This window comes from Grampus griseus, assembly GCF_964374135.1.
Source record: "Grampus griseus genome assembly, chromosome: 9".
NCBI classification, from domain to species: domain Eukaryota; kingdom Metazoa; phylum Chordata; class Mammalia; order Artiodactyla; family Delphinidae; genus Grampus; species Grampus griseus.
Genome location: NC_139003.1, coordinates 19,679,131 through 19,698,567, shown reverse-complemented (window position 1 = coordinate 19,698,567; position 19,437 = coordinate 19,679,131). Strand labels below are relative to the sequence as shown.

The window sequence follows — 19,437 nt, the reverse complement described above, 5'->3', positions numbered from 1 at the left end:
GGGCTTCCCTGGTGGCTCAGTGGTTGAGGGTCCGCCTGCCGATGCAGGGGATGCGGGTTCGTGCCCCGGTCCGGGAGGATCCCACATGCTGCAGAGCAGCTGGGCCCGTGAGCCATGACTGCCGAGCCTGCGCATCCAGAGCCAGTGCTCCACAACGGGAGAGGCCACAACAGTGAAAGGCCCGCGTACCGCAAAAAAAAATAATAATAAAATACTTAGAGACAAATGACAATGAAAACACGATGATCCAAAACCTATGGGATGCAGCAAAAGCAGTTCTAAGAGGGAAGTTTATAGCTATACCAGCCTACCTCAAGAAACAAGAAAAAATCTCAAATAAACAATCTAACCTTACATCTAAAGGAACTACAGAAAGAACAAAAAAAACCCAAAGTTAGCAGCAGGAAAGAAATCATAAAGATCAGAGCAGAAATAAATGAAATAGAAACAAAGAAAGCAACAGCAAAGATCAATAAAACTAAAAGCTGCTTCTTTGAGAAGATAAACAAAATTGATAAACCATTAGCCAGACTCATCAAGAAAAACAGGGAGAGGACTCAAATCAATAAAATTAGAAATGAAAAAGGAAAAGTTACAGCAGACTCCGAAAAAATACAAAGCATCCTAAGAGACTACTACAAGCAACTCTGTGCCAATAAAATGGACAACCTAGAAGAAATGGACAAATTCTTATAAAGCTATAACCTTCCAAGACTGAACCATGAAGAAATAGAAAATATCAACAGACCAATCACAAGTAATGAAATTGAAACTGTGATTAAAAATCTTCCAACAAACAGAAGCCCAGGACCAGATGGATTCACAGGCGAATTCTATCAAACATTTAGAAAAGAGCTAACACCTATCCCTCTCAAACTCTTCCAAAAAACTGCAGAGGGAGGAACACTCCCAAACTCATTCTACGAGGCCACCATTACCCTGGTACCAAAACCAGACAAAGATACTACAAAAGAGGAAAATTACAGACCAATATCACCAATGAACACAGATGCAAAAATCCTCCACAAAACACTAGCAAACAGAATCCAACAGCACATTAAAAGGATCATACACCATAATAAAGTGGGGTTTATTCCAGGAATGCAAGGATTCTTCAATATATGCAAATCAATTAATGTGACACAAAATATTAACAAACTGAAGGATAAAAACCATATGATAATCTCAATAGATGCAGAAAAACCTTTCGACAAAATTCAACACCCATTTATGATAAAAACCCTCCAGAAGCAGGCATGAAGAGAACTTACCTCAACATAATAAAGGCCATATATGACAAACCCACAGCCCACATCGTTTTCAATGGTGAAAAACTGAAATCGTTTCCACTAAGATCAGGAACAAGACAAGGTTGCCCACTCTCAGCACTGTTATTCAACATAGTTTTGGAACTTTTACCCACAGCAATCAGAGAAGAAAAAGAAAAGGAATCAAAATCAGAAAGGTAAAACTGTCACTGCATACAGATGACATAATACTATACATAGAGAATCCTAAAGATGCTACCAGAAAACCACTAGAGCTAATCAATGAATTTCGTAAATCTGTAGGATACAAAATTAATGCACAGAAATCTCTTGCATTCCTACACACTAATGATGAAAAATCTGAAAGAGAAATTAAGGAAACACCCCCATTTACCATTGTAACAAAGAGAATAAAATACCTAGGAATAAACCTACCTAGGGAGACAAAAGACCTGTATGCAGAAAACTATAAGACACTGATGAAAGAAATTAATGATACCAACAGATGGAGAGATATACCATGTTCTTGGATTGGCAGAATCAATACTGCGAAAATGGCTATACTACCCAAAGCAATCTACAGATTCAATGCAATCCCTATCAAATTACCAATGGCATTTTTTATGGAACTAGAACAAAAAATCTTAAAATTTGTATGGAGACATAAAAGACCCCGAATAGCCAAAGCAATCTTGAGGGAAAAAGACAGAGCTGCAGGAATGAGACTCCCTGACTTCAGACTATACTACAAAGCTACAGTAATCAAGACAACATGGTACTGACACAAAAACAGAATCATAGATCAATGGAACAAGACAGAAAGCTCAGAGATTAACCCACACACCTATGGTCAACTAATCTATGACAAAGGAGGCAAGGGTATACAATGGAGAAAAGACAGTCTCTTCAATAAGTGGTGCTGGGAAAACTGGACAGCTACATGTAAAAGAATGAAATTAGAACACTCCTTAACACCATACACAAAAATAAACTCAAAATGGATTAGAGACCTAAATGTAAGATCACACACTATAAAACTGTTAGAGGAAAACATAGGAAGAACACTCTTTGACATAAACCACAGCAAGATCTTTTTTGATTCAACTCCTAGAGTAATGGAAATAAAAACAAACAAATGGGACCTAATGCAACTTCGAAGCTTTTGCACAGCAAAGGAAACCATAAATACTACGAAAAGACAACCCTCAGAATGGGAGAAAATATTTGCAAATGAATCAACGGAAAAAGGATTAATCTCCAAAATATATAAACAGCTCATGCAGCTCAATATTAAAAAAACAAACACCCTAATCCAAAAATGGGCAGAAGACCTAAATAGACATTTCTCCAAAGAAGACATACAGATGGCCAAGAAGCATATGAAAAGCTGCTCAACATCACTAATTTTTAGAGAAATGCAAATCAAAACTACAATGAGGTATCACCTCACACCAGTCAGAATGGGCATCATCAGAAAATCTACAAACAACAAATGCTGGAGAGGGTGTGGAGAAAAGGCAACCCTCCTGCACTGTTGGTGGGAATGTAAATTGTTACAGCCACTATGGAGAACAGGACGGAGGTTCCTTAAAAAACTAAAAATAGAACTACCACATGATCCAGCAATCCCACTACTGGGCATATACTCAGAGAAAACCACAATTCAAAAAGACACATGCACCCCAATGTTCATTGCAGCACTATTTACAATAGCCAGGTCATGGAAGCAACCTAAATGCCCATCGACAGACGAATGGATAAAGAAGATGTGGTACATATATACAATGGAATATTACTCAGCCATAAAAAGGAACAAAGTTGGGTCATTTGTTGAGACGTGTATGGATCTAGAGACTGTCATACAGAGTGAAGTAAGTCAGAAAGAGAAAATCAAGTATCGTATATTAGCGCATATATGTGGAATCTAGAAAAATGGTACAGATGAACCAGTTTGCAGGGCAGAAATTGAAACACAGGTGTAGAGAACAAACGTATGGACACCAAGGGGGGAAAGCCGTGGGGAGATGGGGGTGGTGGTGTGATGAATTGGGCGATTGGGATGGACATGTATACACTGATGTGTATAAAACTGATAACTAATAAGAACCTGCAGTATAAAAAAACAAACAAATAAATAAGAAAAACAACTAATACTAAACTTTCTTTGGGTTATTTATATGGAAGTATGTTAATATAAATGTTTCAGACATTACATGAAATTTCTAAAAATCTTATAAGTTCTGGTATAATATTATAAGTCATAATTCTAGTTATTTCTTTAAAATGTATATCTCAGAAATAACTAAATTTCCTTGTCAATTGCATTATTATGAACTTTCATCAAATCTTTAACTGTCGTCATTTTTAAGTCTTTCGTCATTTACAGACAGTTCTGGGTGCACTCTGATGCTTTCGCAAAAATGTTCCTATAAAAGGGTTTCATCTTCAAGGAATTCATGGAAAAGACTCTGACAAGTACAGGTTTCTGGTAACTGACTATACTGCTGAACTGAATAAATAAGCATTTTCAGAACTCTAATGGAAAACTGATGAATTCATTAAAGTGCTAACAAAAGATCAAGATGAAAAAAAATTAATTACATGGGACTGAGTGAACTGATGAGGATGATTATAATTTTTGTGACTTTCTGTTTGAATAAAAAAAAAAAATCCCACAAGGACTCAGAGGCAAAAAATATACAAATCAATTTTCACTGCAAAGTAAAGGAGCTGTTACAGTGGAGGATTACTGGACTGAATGTCAATATTATGACACAGTATGAGTGTGTTTCATGTTTGGTAATTGCAATCATTGTTGTTTTTGTGTGGTCATCCATTTACAATGCTTGGTGTCAGTTTATTTATCTCTTGTAAAAATAAAAATATATTTTTTTAAAAAAGCAAACCAATGTAGTTGAGATAGCACATAACACATCAAAGAATTTGAGGCAGCAAGGATACAATTAAGTTCTTTAGAGCGCATTCATTTATTAAAGTGGCATTACAATATGCTGTGTGTCACACAGTATATTATTTTGCCTAAACAGCTTTACATGCAAATACTTACTGCAGTGAGTCACTGATCTGGTTCAAGGTTGGGCAAAAAATAGTTTCAGTAAAGTCTTCAAAGGAAATCACTTTCTTACAGCATAAATTATGGTCTCGAAACTATATATATGACAAAACTTAGTTCTTATACACAGAAATCCTAGTGCTCTCAGTCCATCAACTCTGCCCTGTATTCACACATATGAATAGCTTAGTGGGCTGGTATGAATTAGAGTCCTGCAAGGAAGAGAGCATTTTAACAAATATTAAAAATTCAACTCACATTTAATATATCATTTACCTGACACTGAAAAATGTAGAAAAGGCTGGTGACATTTTTATCCATATTATTTTTGTAGACTTGAAAAATTATTTCATAACACATCTAAATTATAAATCTTAAGAAATCTATTATTGGGGCTTCCCTGGTGGCGCAGTGGTTGAGAGTCCGCCTGCCAATGCAGGGGACACGGGTTCGTGTCCCGGTGCTGCAGAGCGGCTGGGCCCGTGAGCCATGGCCGCTGAGCCTGCGCGTCCGGAGCCGGTGCTCCACAACGAGAGAGGCCACAACAGTGAGAGGCCCACGTACCGGAAAAAAAAAAAAAAAAAAAAGAAATCTATTATTGGATACTACTAAAACCCCAAACGCAGAAGGGAACATTAACTTTGAGGCTGTGTACTTTTAGAAACATATTCTTTAAATTTTAAGAAGAATAAATCTGTTAATTTGCACAATCATTGCCTAACTGCATTCTGAACCTAAAGGCAAGATCACTTCAAAATAGTATGTCAGATATTAGTTCTTTTCTTAGGTTGGGCTGGAATGGGTAATGGAAATATTCTCAAAGAGCCTGAGCTATTAGCCTTGTTGAGCTTTTTTCACATCAAAGTGCAGACAGAAAAAGCAAGTATTTGTATGGCATATGAGGGTACACATGTGTTCACCAGCTACCCTGAATCTAAGAAATCAATTCCTCCAATACACTCATAACACACAGGTTAGGAAGCTGTGCTGAAGACTGAGGTGAAGACAGTAGTCCTCAGGGAAATATTTCCTGCCATCCATTTACCCACAATCCTGGGGGAGCTGGGATGTGGAAAAGGCAGGAAGCTAGATTCACAAACACACAGAGCCGTCTAGCTCCACAACCTCAGTCACCACATCATTAAAATCACCTGATGAAGCTCACAAGGCCAAGCATTGATAAAATCTAGACTAAAGCTGTGCAAGAGAACTTTCTGCAATGATGAAAATGTCCTATACTGCACTGTCCAATATGGCAGCCACTAGCCACAGGTGGTTACTGAGCACTGAAGGGTGACTAGTGTGACACAAGAGACAAATTTTTTATTTTATTTCATTTTAATTAATTTTAATTTAAATATTAATAGCCACATGTGACTAATGGCTACCATTTAGAGAGTGTACTTCTAGCCTGACCAAGAAAACACAAGGTGGCATTCAAAGAGTTTTCAGTGCCCAGGCTAGTCATGGACCAAAGAGTTCATCAGTCATGTCAAATCGAGAAATGGGAAGGGATGGATCCCTCAGCATAGGCAGAACTTATCTCAACGTCAGTGTCACACTCTGCAGGCCACACCATGAGCATTTATAGAAAGCCTCCCCACCCACACCCACTCTTTCAAAGTACCCTTTTAAGAAACCAACCCAAGAAGAAAAACACTTCCTCTCCTTCAACTCACTGTTGTATAAGAGCAAATATGGGAGAAAGCTAGAAGAACCAACAATCACTTACAGAAAGGTGCTTTCCTAAATTCTAGCAGAACATCACTAAAAAGCAGCTCTTTCCCTACAACTAGTTTCTGTCACATCCTTTCTACAAATGAAGCAAGATGTCATTCAAATGATAATAAAACAGAGTGGTTTACTGCATTTGCTCTGGAGTCAAACAGACTTGAATTCAAGTATCACATCCACTGCTCACCAGCTGTGTGACTTTGGGCAAGATAATTAATCACTTCAAGTCTCAATTTTCTTCCATGTAAAATGGCTTAATACAGTATCTTCTTCACAAGATTATACAGATTACACAAACTAGACATAAAGGATTTAACAGAGTACCTGGCACATAATAAACATTACTTAAATGTTATTTATTACTATTCCATCATTAGTTCACCATCACCATCCTATCTCCTTAACATAGTAGGTAGAAAAGAAATCTACCTAGGGACTTCCCTGGTGGTCCAGTGGTAAGGAATCCGCCTTCCAACGCAGGGGATGCAGGTTCAATCCCTGGTCGAACCCATTGAGATCCCACATGTCGTGGGGGAACTAAGCCCACAAGCCACAACTACTGAGCCTGCATGCCTCAACTAGAGAGGCTGCATGCCACAAACTACAGAGCCCACACACTCTGAAGCCAGCGTGCCACAACTAGAGAGAAGCCCGTGCACCACAACGAAAGATCCCACATGCCTCAATGAAGAGCCCACATGCTGCAACTAAGATCTGACGCAGCAAGAATACAATAAATAATTTTTTTAAAAAAAAGGAAAAGAAGAAATCTACCTAGAACAAAGCATATTTTAGATCAAATTCCAATTTTTAAAATATCCATATGTCAAAAGATAATGTTGGAAAAGCAAAAAGGGACAAGTCATGGTGTACCTCAGAAGCCAAGAAAAGCAATTCAAATTATATTCTAAGTACCATGGAGATCTACCACTAGGATATGATATGAGCTGATGTATTTTTTTAAAGATTGCTGAGGCCTCTCTGTGCTTGGCAGAGCATAGAGGGAGGACAAGAATGGAAGTAGGGAGCCAGTTAAGAGGCTTCAGCAAAAGACAAGGTAAGAGATGGTGGTTACCTCGACTGGAGCTGCAGCAGAAAAGATAGACAAGCAAGGAATATATCCAAACATATTTTGGAGATGGAGCTGACAAGACTAGCTAATGGTCTAATATGAGAATTAAGAAAGGGACTTACCTGGTGGTGCAGTGGTTAAGAATCCACCTGCCAATGCAGGGGACACGGGTTCGAGCCCTGGCCTGGGAAGATCCCACGTGCCGCGAGCAACTAAGCCCACATGCCACAACTACTGAGCCTGTGCTCTAGAGCCTGTAAGCCACAACTACTGAGCCGACATGCCACAACTACTGAAGCGCATGCCTAGAGCCCCTGCTCCGCGACAAGAGAAGCCACCACAATGAGAAGCCCATGCACCACAATGAAGAGTAGTCCCCTCTCGCCGCAACTAGAGAAAGCCCACACGCAGCAACGAAGACCCAACGCAGCCAAAAACAAAAAATAAATAAAATTTTTAAAAGATCTGTAATCCCGATTATAAAAAAATAAAATAAAATAATTTTTTTAAAAAATTAAGAAAAAAAGAGGAAACAAGGATGAATCCCAGTGCCATTTACCGGGAAAGATAAAGAGGAGAAGCAACTCTGAAGAAGAATAAAAAGCTTTGTCTTGGATCTGCTAAGCTGAAGAATTTTAAGTGGAGATGTGAAGTAGACAATTGTCGGAGTCAAGTTTCAAGGAGAGGTCAGGGCTAGAGATACAATTTTGGGAGTCACAGGCATCTACACAATGATTCAAAAGGCATACAATTTGATGACATTAGTGGAAATCAGCAAAGAAGACTAGACTGAGGATGCAAGTAAGGTAGAAGGAAAACCAGGAGTGTGGCCCAGAAGCCAAAAAAAGGGTTTCCAGCAGAGGGGGTGGTCACTTTCTATCTAACCTTAATGAACGATGAACACTTCTTAATGCTAAACAAAAAGTTTGCAAAGGACAAGAACTATTTCTTATTCATCTTGGCACCTTCTGCTCTACACACATCAGAAGTTCAACTCATGGTTAGTGACTTAATGATTAGTAAGAGGGTCACAAATGCCCCCAAGTGAATGGCATTTGGGCAACATCTCATCTTTCTCAAGGTATTTCAGTCTGTAGCCAGATTTACCACACAATACCCCTTTCTAATAAATAATGAAAATTCTCGTTTAGTCCAAGTTTAATCATCTCAACTATTTTCTCATTGCCATTTCACCAAAAAACAGCATGTCCATCCATCAAATTTAGCAGCAATAAGAACAGTGCCAGACACATAGCAGGTGCTCAATAAATATTAGTTGGATGAATAAACGGACAGGGTAAGAGAGAGAAAAGGAAAGAGAAACAGTCTCTTATCCTACAGGGTAAGAGAGATAAAATGATACAATAATTCTCTATGGATTTCATTTAACATCATATTTTCCTCAATAATTAAGACTATGAAGGAATAAACTTAATAAACTTAAAGAAATCTATTAAGATAGTAAAATCATCAGAGATTTCCATCTGGAAACAATAAATCAGTATTTTCTAAGTTCAATTTTTTTTTAAATAAATATTTACTCCCAAACCTCTCATATCCCTATAAGTAATTCATTTCACACAAAAAGATATGAAATAACCTTCCAAAGCCTAACAGAGGATTCAGGAGCTGGAAGAGAAAAAACATTCCCAAAGACTGTTTGAAAGTAGATTCATTCCACTTTTAGTTCAAAGAATTTTAAAAGAAACCCTGGTACTAACCAATACAGTCGGCCTTCCATATCTGCAGGTTCCGCATCCACAGATTCCACCAACCACAGGTTGAAAATATTCAGGAAAAAAAAAAATTCCAGAAAATCCCAAAAAGCAAAACTTGAATTTGCCATGCAGGCAATTATTTACTTGGCATTTACAGTGTTATTAGGTATCATAAATAATCTAGAGATGATTTAAAGTATATGGGAGGATGTGCATAGGTTATAAGCAAGTACTACCCATTTTACATAAAGGACTTGCACATCCATGGATTTTGGTATCCAAGAGGGTCCTGGAACCAATACCCATGGATACCAAAGGAAGACTATTCCCCCAAAAAAAGTCGAACATCCAAAAAACAAAAGACAGAAGTGCAGAAGAACTTGACTATTGAGTGAACTTTACCACTTATAATTTTTCTGCTAAGAACTCAGAAATTAAAATTCTGAAATACCTGAGGCACCGTAAGCACCAGAATACCACTGAGACTTCGGACCAGATGGAGAGGTTTCCTTCATACGATCAATCACATTTTCCGAAAGCTGAAAAAGCAACGTCAAAATAAAATCAATTATAAAAGAACAAGAAAGAAAACAGTACAGTAGCATCCAAGTAATTCAGCCATCCATATCAGTATGTATAACAAATGCCCTGAAGAAATTAGACTAAATCTAATAGCTATAACACTAAAAGCAAGTAAGAACAATTTTAAGATTTCAAGATGCACCCCACAGCACTACTTCATTTCTTCTAATGCACTGCTAATTGCTCATTATAAATAACTCTTTTCCTCATTTTATACTGTGCACTAAATTGTAATCTCTGAGAAAATGTAAGCCATCAGAACTCCTTCGACTTTCCTCCCCTGTCCTACAAATTAAGCTTGCAGCAGGCCTTAGCTCCTTCTTTCCCTCCAGCCCCAAATGAAATGGTGTCCCTCCCTCCCTCCCGTTCAAGGCTAACCACAAACAATCCCTCTTTCAACAGATTTCATTATGCACCAACTGTGTGCCAGCCAACTATGGGTGGCTGAAGTCATCAAGGTGCTTAAAGTCAAGAAGAAACAGACAATCATCATGCATTTAAATATAATGTGAAGGATGTTACTTAATGCAGTTGGCCTGTAATGGAAGAGCTGAGAGCACAATGGGCAGATGGGCAGGGCATCTAGACAGGCTGTGGGAGTGGGGTTGAGCCGGGGGCTGAGAAGGATGAAGAGTACTTAGAAAGAGAAGGAGTAGGATAAGAGTACTCTAAGAAGAGAGTACTGCATGAAGCTATAGTTAAGCAGCAGGGCTTATCAGCATAGCAAGGGGAAATATCAAGCAGGCAGTTGGCAACAGGGCAGGGGCTCTGAGGAACACTCAGGCTAGGAGATTTGAGAGTCATCAGCCCACAACACCCCCCACCCCGCAACTTATCAGATCATCCTTTTTTATTTTCTTCACAGCACTTACCACTATCTGATTCTTTCTTGTTTATTGCCTGCCTTTCTCACTAGAAAGAAAGCTCCAGGAAAGCATGGATTTGGCTGTCCTGTCTAGTATTATATCCCCAGAGCCTCAATAAGCCTGGTTAAATGAGTGAATGGTTAAATAAATGAAACTATATGAATGAATAAAAGAATGGCTGAAGCAGAAAGCTGAGGAGGGGGCTTAGTGAAAGGGAAGGTGAAGAGGGAAATAAGATTCTAGATTTTGAAGACTCCTAGTAAATCCTTCAAGTTAGGGAGTTGAACTAGATCCTGAGGACGGCTGGGCACTACTGAAGGATTTTAAGCAGGGTAATGACACAATCAGACTTGCATTTTAGAAAGATCACTCTAGCTACAGTGTGGAGAACAGACTGGAGGGGGACAAGAAAAGAAGAGGACCCCTGAAGGACGCTAAAGGACAAATTAAGAAGCTATTAAGCATATGTACACACAAAGATTTGCCTGGGAATGTGCAGAGCAGCATTACTCATAATAGCAAACAAATACCCATATTCCAGTGAATGGATAAACAAAACATATATCCATACAATGGACTACAATTCATCAATAAAAAGAACTGAAGTTCTGATAGATGCTTCTATATGGATAGACCCAAAAAACAACTAAGTAAAGGAAGCCAGACACAGAAGGCCACATATTGTATAATCCTATTTACATGAAATGCCCAGAAAAGGTAACTCTATACAGACAGAAAATAGATAAGTGGTTGCCTAAGGCTAGGATAAGAATGGAGATTAACTAGAAATGGACATGGAGATTTTATTGGGATGATGAAAATGTTCTAGAACTGGACTGTGGTGATGGTTGCACAATTTTGCAAATTTATTAGAAAGCGTTGTACACAGAAAACAGGTGAATTTTATATGTAAATTACACCACAATAAAGTTGTTTTTAGAAAATAAAAAACACGTTCCAGGGAGAACACATTCAAAAGATATTTAGGATTCAGGGCTTCCCTGGTGGCGCAGTGGTTGGGAGTCCGCCTGCCGATGCAGGGGACGTGGGTTCGTGTCCCGGTCTGGGAGGATCCTGCGTGCCGCGGAGCGGCTGGGCCCGTGAGCCATGGCTGCTGAGCCTGCGCGTCCGGAACCTGTGCTCCGCAACGGGAGAGGCCACAGCAGTGAGAGGCCCGCGTACCGCAAAAAAAAAACACAACAACAACAACAAAAAAAGATATTTAGGATTCAAAATGGCTAACCTTCACTGAGTGCTTATTATGTGCCAGGCACCTACACTAAACTAAGCACTTGACCCACTTAATCCTTCACAATCCTGAGATACTTTTATTACCTCCATTGTATAGGTGAGGAAACTGAAGCAAAGCCAGATTAAATAATTTGCACTGGACCTTACAAGTTGTCAGCAATGCAGCCAGGATTCAAACCCAGGAAGTCTGAGTGTCAAGGTCACAGTCAGCTGTCTCCTTCACTGCCAGATTCATTGTCTGACTAGATGAGGGCGAAGCAGAAATCATCAAGAAGGTTTCCAGGTCAAGTAATGGGGTGATCCACCTCCCACATCCTTAAGAACCTTCTTCCAGTTTCCACTTCCTTAACACACCACTATCTGGCTTGTAACCCAATACAGCAGAGAAAGTGTTCCAGTAAAAGTCACCACTGATCAAATAAATAACCTTCTATATTTATGTTTATATAAATAAATCTTTTTTATTTATACTTATAAAGCACCTAATTTATATGACTTCCCTTTGCTCACTCCCCTCTTCCGAAAACCCCTCTCCTGCTTTTCCAACATCCCTTCCTGCTTGTCCTAGGACTCTGGCTGAGTGTTCTCTCTTCTGCAGGCCTCCCCTCCCCTTGAATGCTAGAGGTCCCCACATTCTGTTCCTTGCCTTGATTTTCTTCTCACTCTACATGCTCTTGTTGGTACTCTCATTCACTCCCTTGATTTTTTAACTGCTGTTGATTAATGAATGAATTCTAAACCATTATCTCCAGCCCAAGAGCTGTATCCCAAAAGCCAGACCTAAACACTTAATTGCCTAATGGACACCTCCCCTGGGACAGACCACAAGCGCCTCAAAGCCAACACGTCGCAAGCTGGATTCACGTTTGCCAAAAATCCCTTCTTCCTCTTGCTTTCCTTATCTCATTAATGACACCACCTCCATCCAGCTTCTAAATCAAAACATAGGACTTCTTGACTCTTCTCTCTCTTATTCTCTTAGCCATGACTTCCTCAACTCCTGAAAGTTGAACGAATTCATCATCTCTTCTCGCATCCCATTTCCCCTGCCCTAATTCATGGCACCATCAATATTCCTCCTAAAATGCAAATCTGATTATGGTAATCCCCGTTTCAAATCCTTCAATAGCTACCTCTGTTGACAAGAAAGTCCTGATTCTTCTGTGTGGCGTTCAAGACTTCCTCTTCATTTGGTTATGGCCTAACTCTCCAACCTCAGCTTCCATAGCTTTTCCCCCAAGACCTCATACCCTGTTCTCCACCCACACTGGCTACTTGTTGCCATCTCTTTGCCTTTATACATGGCTACATTGCCTTCTCCCTGGGCCCCTTGGGAGAGAACTGCCTTTCAAAATTCAGTTCAAACATCCTAAAGCCATTTCATTCCAATTCTGCTTACCCAACGCTACCCTTCTTGTGCCCCACAGGTACCTTGCACAAATTTCCAGTGCAGTGCTCCAGTGACAGAACAAGCAACTGCCTTTCTGCAAAACTGTGAGCTCCTGTATTAGTCATTCAACAAGGTTTACTAGGCCAAGCACTAATTGAGGCCCTTGTGAGACATCAGTGAACAAAACAGTTTGTACCTGAACTGTTACTTACATCTCATGACCCAAACCAGAATGGAGGTGAGACAGTAAAGGGAAAGTCCACAGCTAAAAAGTTGTGACCTTTTAAGGAAAAACCATGACTCCTTTCTTGGAAGAGAAGTGGAAGTTAGGAAGGAGAGTGCCAAGGGACTTTGCTTTTCTAACAATTGACAGCCACTGAGACTGTTGCTGCAACTCATCTACAAAGCTGAGCTACATCTTAGGAAGAACCCCTCGAGACTGACTCCAATCCTCTCAATTCACAAGTGAGAAAAAAGAGGTCCTGAGTAACATCCAGCTACTGGCAGCATCAGGACAGCAACCAGTAACCCCCATTCTCTAGTCCAGTGCCTTCTCCACTATTAAATAATACACTCCTTAATCACACACAATAAAGTAAAAATGTATCACTTCCTCTTAAAGAAATAAAATGAGCCTTATTAAGTTTTAGAATCTTAAATCTATTTTAACTGATATATAATTTATATAAAGTTTACTCAATATATAAGGTAATATACTGCATAATATACATTTAATGTACCATGTTAACATAGTATGCTGTAATGTAAATATGTATATTTTATATTACATATGATATATACTATGTATTATATCATATAATACATATGTTATAAATGTAATAATAATTTACGTGTTTAAAGCTAATATATATAAAGCTAATTTGACATATATAATTTCATATGTTACAAGAAGCTGGCCCAGAATAGAGGAAGAAGCACTGGTCACCTACTAGCTATATAACCCTCAGTGGGCCTCACTTTCCTCATCTGAAAACAGTGAAAATAACACCTACCACTGGAGTTACAGCGGAAGGATTCCAAGATGCACCGCAGACTACAACATGCTACACAAATACCTGGCAGAGTTATTACTAACACAACTCCAGCCATTAGGACTTCAACAGGTCATTCATCTCGGTTCACGTTCGTCAGCTCCGCCCAAGTTTGTAATGAGCTCCTTCTCTATGTAGTGTATGAAGACAAGGCCTACAGCTATTGCCAGAAGCAGCTGCATTAAGTCCTGGTCCGAGTATATACGGTGCCCGTTTATCCCTCTCTACGCTCTTTGCATAGTAAAAGTACAAGTCTCTTTCAATATAAACATTAATTATTTCTTATTTCATTGTTAACTTTTTATTTGTCTGGCTTATCTGATGCTTCAAAACTTGTACTTAATGTCAATCAATTCAAAACATTTCCCAATAAGGTCCTTAGTTATACCTCAGTAAATTGATAAGCATGTCATCCAAGGGAACACAACTCATTTTTTAAGTTGATAAACACGTTGCAGAGTTGCCTTGAGAGTCAACCTCTCTTTTTTGTCCTTAGAATCGTTCACACATGTATCCTCAGGCCCTCCCAAAGGAGCACCCATGGAAGCCTGCAGTTGCATCTCTGCCTACTCAAGCAATCTACCCTCTCCCCAGTCCAGTCACAACTATGCTGACAGAAGGCAATAGCTGGGCTATACTTTGTATCTCAAGCTGATACTCACTGAACTGACCTCCCAGCTGCAGTAATAAGTTCAGGCCTGCACTGTCACCTGATCTCCTCTGTGAACTGGGGGACTAGCTTGTGAAGCAGCTGACAAGATTTAGGGATGCTGGCCTGGGTTATACACACAATACGCAGCTGGAGAACAACTCTTCTTTGTGATGCAACCTGACCCCAAAAGGGGTCAAAGGTAAAACATAAGCTTCTGCAAGAGCTGGACAAGCAGCCTCTGTATCAGCAGCAACTTCTTTAGGAAACATCTTTCCTTAAACAGGGTACGTCTTTCAGAAAATCTTTTTTCCTATTTAAAGATCTATACCTACTATACCTGGTTTCCAGACATCTCTGGAATCTCCACCAAGGCAAATACCAAGTGCAATTTACAGAAATTATTTGTAGCAAAGAAACACACACATTAATGCTAGATTTATGCCCTGGGGTCCATGGATTCTGGAGTCTATGGATTAATTCCTCAATGGTATGCAAAATTTTCTGCTTATTGCATTATTCTGGGTAGAGTCCATAGCCTACAGATTTACAATAGTCTGTGAACTAAAAGTTAAGAACCACTGTTCTAATATAAGGGAGAACGAAAAGAAGAGGGCCTGCCAGCAGAGCTGAATTCAGTTCACTGACTTTGATTATCCACCCTATTCTCTACTGCTCCTGAAGACAAATTTAAGTAAATGGGACTTGCCAATTTCCAGTCTGTACTACACCCCATACCAACACGTGCCCCAGAGAAGAGGAAAAGGTTGTGTCATCTTCTATAGTCTTCCCAACCACCTTGGTTGGTCTTATCTAAAATCAGCACAAGTACACCACTCAACAACCCAGAATCTAGTATTTTCTCAGAAACAAGAGACTGCGTGAGATGGACAATGATAAAGTATTTCTACTTCCAAGGAACAGAGTAAAAGGAGGAAGAGAACTCCTTTTTAAGTTGCCCCTCTCCAAGAGGCTGAGATAGGAACCACATGAGACAGAAACAAATCAGACCCTCACCTCCATGATAGGGTGTCTTCAACTTCTTCCAGGTGTTTCTTATCAAACTGATTGAAGGACTCAGACCCACTTTTCTCACTTGGTCCTCTTTCCATGTAACACAGGTCATTTTCTTTTCACTACCATTTCAACACAAAGGCTTCAAAAACTGCCACTATTATTTGGAAGACATTACTCCCTAATACTTACTTAAGGGGGACTATTCTATACTATCATATACACATGTATAATTTTTAGCTTATGTCTGTAGATTATCACTTGTGTTCTTTGCATTTGTTATTAGTGGAAAACATGAACTTCTACCGTCTATATGAAAATCCTAGAAAGCTTATCATGGTAAATATATACGCAAGAGATTCATGGAACCTAAAGTGGAAAGGGACCAGTCAACTACTCCAACAACGTTCCTCAGGAGTCCCAACGACTGACTGGATTTGTAGCCTCTGTTAATGGACCCTCTCCAGGATCCTCAACCAAATCCCACATGAAATAACTTAGGGGCTCTCAACTGCTAATACTTCCCAAAGCACAGCTTGTGTTCCACCTCAGTATCCTTGCTACCATAACTGGCTCCTGTGAATTTCAGCTTGCGACTTCATGGCCAGTTGAAGAGATTAGTTTATGCCTGGAAAGCATGATAAATATTACTTTGAAAATGATATTCATCGAAGTTGACATTTGCTCTGGAAGAGTTCACTCACAGCTTTGATGTTTCAGATAAACTTGTGAAAGACTGATTGGAAGGCACACTTCCTAAGCAGGCACAGCAGGTGCTCAGAAACGTCCTATTAAGCACATGTAATATGAGTAATCAAAATGCTTGGTCTTTCCATCACAATAAATTTATTTTAGGCTTGGGAGAGGAGGGCAAGGCAAGAGGGTGGCCTTTCATCCAACCCATGAGTTCAAAGTTGGAATCAGGTGTAAGAATACAGGTTATTTTATGGAAGGGGGGAGGGGAAACTGTTGACTGCTGAGGATAAGGGGAAAGAGAAAACCAGGACCCAATAAACAACATGAAAATAACACCTGGTGAGAAGAAACTTTAAACTTAACATTGTAAGTCCTTTAATTGCTAACTGCTGAGGATCTCAGCAAGAAAAATCTGGAGAAATGTGATCTATTAATAAATGCAGCCTAGTTACTGAAAACCTTATGTTGTTTACTCAATATTACCCCTTGTATATTAAGATAAATGAAGATGAAATTACTACCCTTATCAGTGGAACCCAAAATTGGTTTTCCATCAGCGACTGAGTCTGCTGCATTGTTGGCACACTCTTTTTTTTTTAAATTAAAGCTTTATTGTTATGAAAAAAGGTAACCACAGGTGATATGGTCACAGTGGTCCAAAAGGAAATGCTCTAAACATAGAAGCAGGAGGCCTGGAAAAGTGGTGTACACAGAAGTAAGGGAAAAGTATAAAAGAAATAGGAGTTATTCTCTTCATGAGAAACTAACAAAAGGGGTCCAAAGAGGGCAAATTTGGTAAAGCCAAAAACCACCAGAGAGAAACACATGTAGTGTGTTTAGGTGTTACTGTTAAGGTGAACACATTTTCTTTTAATTTTTATTGTACTTGATTTATAATATTGTGTTAATTTCTGCTGTACAGCAAAGTGAATCAGTTACACATAAACATATATCCACTCTTTTTTTTTTAGATTCTTTTCCCATATAGGCCATTACAGAGTATGAGTAGAGTTCCCTGTGCTATAAGCAGGTTCTTATTAGTTATCTATTTTATATATAGTAGTGTGTATATGTGGCACACTCTTATTCTTACGAGTGATGGCATAAATGTTAGAACACTGGGCATATCTGGAATGTCCTCCTCAGCCAAGCTGAACTAACCTATTTGCAATTCAACCCCGAAGTGTGGGCTTCATCAGCACTATGCTTCAATCAACTGAGCTAAAGACACTGGCTCACTCATGACACTGAGACTTCCCCTCAGGAGAAACAAAAGGACTGTTTCAAGCTGAGAAAAATATAAAGATCAGCTTAAAAACATCTAGGGCTTCCCTGGTGGCACAGTGGTTGAGAGTCTGCCTGCTGATGCAGGGGACACAGGTTCGTGCCCCGGTCCAGGAAGATCCCACATGCCGCGGAGCGGCTGGGCCCGTGAGCCATGGCCGCTGAGCCTGCGCGTCCGGAGCCTATGCTCCGCAGCGGGAGAGGCCACAGCAGTGAGAGGCCCGAGTACCGCAAAAAAAAAAAAAAAAAAAACTTTCTGAGGTCAAATTGCTTTATTTACTAGGATCAGGCATCATACTTCCAAAAATGTGAGGCTCCAAATTCAGGTTCTGCAGAGAGTGTGTTATTGAAACTAGTGCTGGTATGCTGACACCCTAGAGAAAAATCAAGTTTTCAGTTAATGTATCAAGCATATTCAGGGAGCATTTAAAAATTCTCTCCAATGTCTTGGACAGAACAAAGTGTACTACTCCTAGTGGTACAAAAACTTGCAATCCTATCTCAAGGTCTATCAGGCTGGCAGACCCTAGTCTTGAAGCCACTGGGCCTAGTCCAAAACTCAGGCACAGCAGGCCACAGAGAAGGGGCCTGGAAAAGACAAGATGTCAAGTGAAAGAAAAGTGAAGGAGGGAGAACGAGAAGTCACCCGAGGCAGGGCCGAAAAGTGTGTGTGTGTCGGGGGAATGGGTGCTGTCAGTGGGAGAGTACTAAACAACAGAGTAGATAAAGGGTTCCTTAAAAGGCCAGTTCATCCTGAGAGAGGCCTTGTGGGCAGTGCAAAAGCAGGCTTTGGATCCTGAACCCAGGAGAAGACAGACAAGCCCCATTTCACAGATGGGTACAGTGAGGAAGGGGTTTCAAATAAAGTCCCACAACTACTGAGCAATACAGTCTACACTGGACTGTGAGCCCTTGGAGGATCTAAAGCAACCTGGCATCCGCCAGCCGCCCCAGCACAGTGCTCAGCACTTGGCCCACGACCAGCAAATATCTCTGAATGGATGTCCCACGTCTTGAAAAACTTCAAACTTCTTTGCAAAGAACTCAGCTTCAGGCCGGACAACACTGGGGGGCCGGACGGAGGAAACCAGGCTGAGCGGAACCCGGAAAGGCCAGGTCCGAGTCCGAGTACTGGCCCTCCGCCCGCCCACTGTCACTCACCCGGATGCCCTTCACCACGGTAATGTTCTCATTCTCGTCCGCCTCGAAAGTGACCCGGCGGGTGCTGGCCGTCCCGCCCATGGTTTCTGTTTCTGCGCCCGCAGACACCTAGCGCGGACCCACAAGCACCACAGGCCCCGCGCGCACACAAGCGCGTGGACAGGCCCGGACTCTAGCTTTCCACAGGAGGAGCAAGGCCACGACCCCAAGAAGCAAGGAGAAGCCGCCGGTCGTGAGCTCCCGCCTCCTCCGGTCACGCGCCACAACAAATATGCCTCCGATTGGTCGAGGATACGAATGGCCCGCCTCTCTTCGGGAGGGGCGCTAAGATTGGTTGGCGCGGACCCGGATGCTATGGCAACAAGTGGTTCCTGACAAGGTTCCCGGAGCCCACTGGGTGTATTGGGAATTGTAGTCTTGATCTGGTACGATGGGTGCTGGTACTTTCTCGTCCTTATACCGTGAGCGCCAGAGGAGCATCGCCTTGTGGGAGTTGTGCTTTTGACTGCAGAAACGGCATCTAACTGGGCAACTTTCAAGGAAGTTCATTCATCTGACAAAGCACGCTTTGAGGATAGTATTCTAGAAGTTTAGGCCAGCGAGTTAAAAGATGTAATCTCTTTCCTA

The 19,437-nt window shown here is 40.6% G+C and overlaps 1 protein-coding gene across 1 annotated transcript in view; it reads right to left on the bottom strand.

The window, feature by feature from the left end:
• Positions 1-19,046, bottom strand: part of CHCHD3 (coiled-coil-helix-coiled-coil-helix domain containing 3) — a 296,334-nt gene extending 277,288 nt beyond the window's left edge. Inside the window, exons 1-2 of the mRNA XM_082662344.1 lie at positions 18,811-19,046; positions 9,317-9,404 (exon numbers count right to left, since the gene is read on the bottom strand). Coding sequence (XP_082518470.1) covers positions 9,317-9,404; positions 18,811-18,891 — 169 coding nt within the window. The 5' untranslated portion in view covers positions 18,892-19,046. The remainder of the gene's footprint in view (positions 1-9,316; positions 9,405-18,810) is intronic.
• Positions 19,047-19,437: the final 391 nt, after the last annotated feature.